General features: G+C 45.8%; 1 protein-coding gene across 1 annotated transcript; it reads right to left on the reverse strand.

The window, feature by feature from the left end:
* Positions 1 to 400: 400 nt before the first annotated feature.
* Positions 401 to 1945, reverse strand: ier2b (immediate early response 2b). The gene has a single exon (XM_074696557.1). The coding sequence runs from the start codon at positions 1763 to 1765 to the stop codon at positions 1229 to 1231; it is 537 nt and encodes a 178-aa protein (XP_074552658.1). The 5' UTR covers positions 1766 to 1945; the 3' UTR covers positions 401 to 1228.
* Positions 1946 to 2645: the final 700 nt, after the last annotated feature.

Consider the following 2645-nt stretch of genomic DNA (forward strand, 5'->3'; position numbering starts at 1 on the left):
GAGTATTATTCAATAGCAGCAGCAGCAGCAGAAGCAGTAAGCTGAGTTGCGTAACTCTTTTATTAAAGTCTCTCTGGAACGGTGTCAGGTCATGTTGGGAAGGAAGGATGTGATTCAGAATTCTGTCATAATCCACCGGAAGTGGTCTGACCCTGGAAGCTGCTGCTCCTCTGTTTCTTTCTGTGTGTGTGTCTGTCTGTCTGTGTGAGTGTGTGTGTGTGTTACATTGTAAGCATCAGATTAGCGGCAGCAAGCCAGACTGGCAGTGGCTTGTACCAACCTCCTCCCTCTTATAACAGGATTGACCTTGTGATCTGTGGCCTAACAAAGACCAACTAAGCCTTTTATTTGAAAATGAGTAACGTTTTAAGAGAAAATCAAGGAGAACAAGACAACTGAGTACAATTTCAGTTTGTTTATTACAATATTTACACTTTTTACTCAGTTTTACAAGTAAAAAAAAAGCAGCATGGAATGTGAGGTAATATCATTTTCACAGATTAAACACACAAAAAAACAACTTAAGTGACACAAACACAGACAAGCAGATTATTCGGCTTCCAACACCATGTGGACAGCCTGGTTTTAAAAGCACCATTTGAACTTGGTATACAGGACAATCCCCAAGCAGTAGTATTGATGATCAAAGTCCACAGCAGCCATTGAATGTGTGTAAATGTCTCTTTGTTAGTGGCAGCTACAACTGTCCTTCTTCTCAGTGTTTTGAGTCTGATATCTTTGTACACAAAGGCAGGAAATTCCCTGAAGTCCTAGGTTGTTTCTGAGTTTGTGAGTGTGTGTGTCTGTGGTCAGCCACTTCACTTCTTCACCTCTTGACTCACATTACTCTCTGCTGATTCACACATACACACACTTTGAGTCAGCAGCAGTCACTTGTTTGGACTCATTTTAACTGGAGGTGAATCACCAGGAAACAAAAAGCAACAGTTAGTTCCCCTTCTGGTTCTTCCTCAAACTTTCCAGCCACGCAATGCTGACCGTGGCCTGGTTTCGTCTCTCCTTCTTCTCCTTTGTCAGGGCTTTAAGGTCCCAGGTCGACCGGAGAGCTCGCACCATGGCCCCGGTAATCCCTTTGTCCTGGAACTGGCCGATGTAGGTCAGCTCCTCGGCGCGTTATGGGATCAAACCGCCCTTATAGGTTAACGAGGAGTCGAGAATCGCTCCGCTCCAAAGTCCCATTGGAGGCTATTTTTTCCTCTCCATCTGTTCAGCAGGCAGGTATAACCCGATTTAGAGACAAAGCGGTCAGGGAGTCCACTGCTCCAGCGCGACAGCTGCCCTGCGGGGCCGCATACCTCTCCTCCCCGGGTTCCAGCCTCGCCCTCTTGCTGGGGAGGAAGTCAGGCGCCGCCGACGCCTTGCCCCGGCGTTTCCTGGACTGTCTTGTCGGACTTAGGTTTTCTTTGTCCTCTGAAATTTCACAGTCCTCATCAGCACTGTCCCGTTCCTCTTGGGTCGGCTCATATGACATCAGTGCCGGCTGGGGTTCAGGCAGGCCGGGTTGTTGTTGTTGTGCCTCCCCCGGTTTGGAACCAGTGTCCATCGGCTCCTCCGGAGTTGGCCCCTCGCTCTCCTGGGAGGAGTGGTAGATGTCCCGGGCAGACCTCATGACCAGAGAGAGCAGGAGGCTCCGGTGGAGTCTCAGTCCTCCTCTCTGGGTTCTGGAGGCGTACAGCTTACTTATCGACACCGCCAGGATCCGTCTGGCTTCGGCGTTCACTTCCATAGCGACTGTGGCACTCATTGTATTGTTATTTAATGCGTAATTGCGCACGGTTAACTTGGCACTTTTACCAAAGACGATCTGTTTCTTTCTCGAGTTAGACCTGAGTTTGTATTTTGTAATCTATGTAAGCTAAGCTTTTAAATGCTCATCAGTTGTTGTACTCTCTGAGAAATGAGAGAGTGAGGAGCTGGGTGGCGTTTTATTTCCCCTTTGACGTAACGTGGACTTCATTCCTCAGTTAGTGACAAACAGGCGCCTCCCACACCTGCTGTAGACACACACACACACACACACACACACACACACACACACACACACACACACACACACACACACACACACACACACACACACACACACACACACACACACACCATCTGTTCCGTCTACCGTTTTTCCTCACAGTTGATCTCTTGTCTAATTTGGAATTCAAGTTTCTCCTTCAAGACATTCCCACCACCGCTGTTCTTATGTTTTTGATTTTTGTCTTCCACACTGTTCCAGCCTTTTTGGTTTCTTATCTCCATAAATCCACGGAGGAAATGTTTTATACTACCGGATTTTAAAGGTATTGGAGGAAGAGACAAAATCCTGTCAGTTTTGTTGAAACAAATACAAATATGAGACGACAAAATTTGTTCATTTTGTCGTGGAATGACATCTGTATCAAGTTTATTCCAATCAAGAAAACCGAGGATTCATTTTTATTGCAGATTTCATTTACAGAGAAAAATATTCTTGCAAATATATGAACAAAATGTCTCAAAAAGCACTGTGTGAAATAGCTCTAACAATGAGTATGCAATACAAACAGGCTAAGTCGCAACCTACCGTGTTGACGAGATAGCCTGGTGAGAAATGAAACTGGTTATCCTTTATATATTGTCTACACATATAG

Source organism: Halichoeres trimaculatus, unplaced genomic scaffold (genome assembly GCF_033239565.1).
Source record: "Halichoeres trimaculatus isolate MK-OKI-2021-1 unplaced genomic scaffold, fHalTri1.1 fHalTri1_scaffold_2, whole genome shotgun sequence".
Taxonomy (NCBI): domain Eukaryota; kingdom Metazoa; phylum Chordata; class Actinopteri; order Labriformes; family Labridae; genus Halichoeres; species Halichoeres trimaculatus.

Bases quoted from the DNA above. Each gene is read 5' to 3' on its own strand.
- ier2b (XM_074696557.1), bottom strand. From the start codon at position 1,765: ATGAGTGCCACAGTCGCTATGGAAGTGAACGCCGAAGCCAGACGGATC.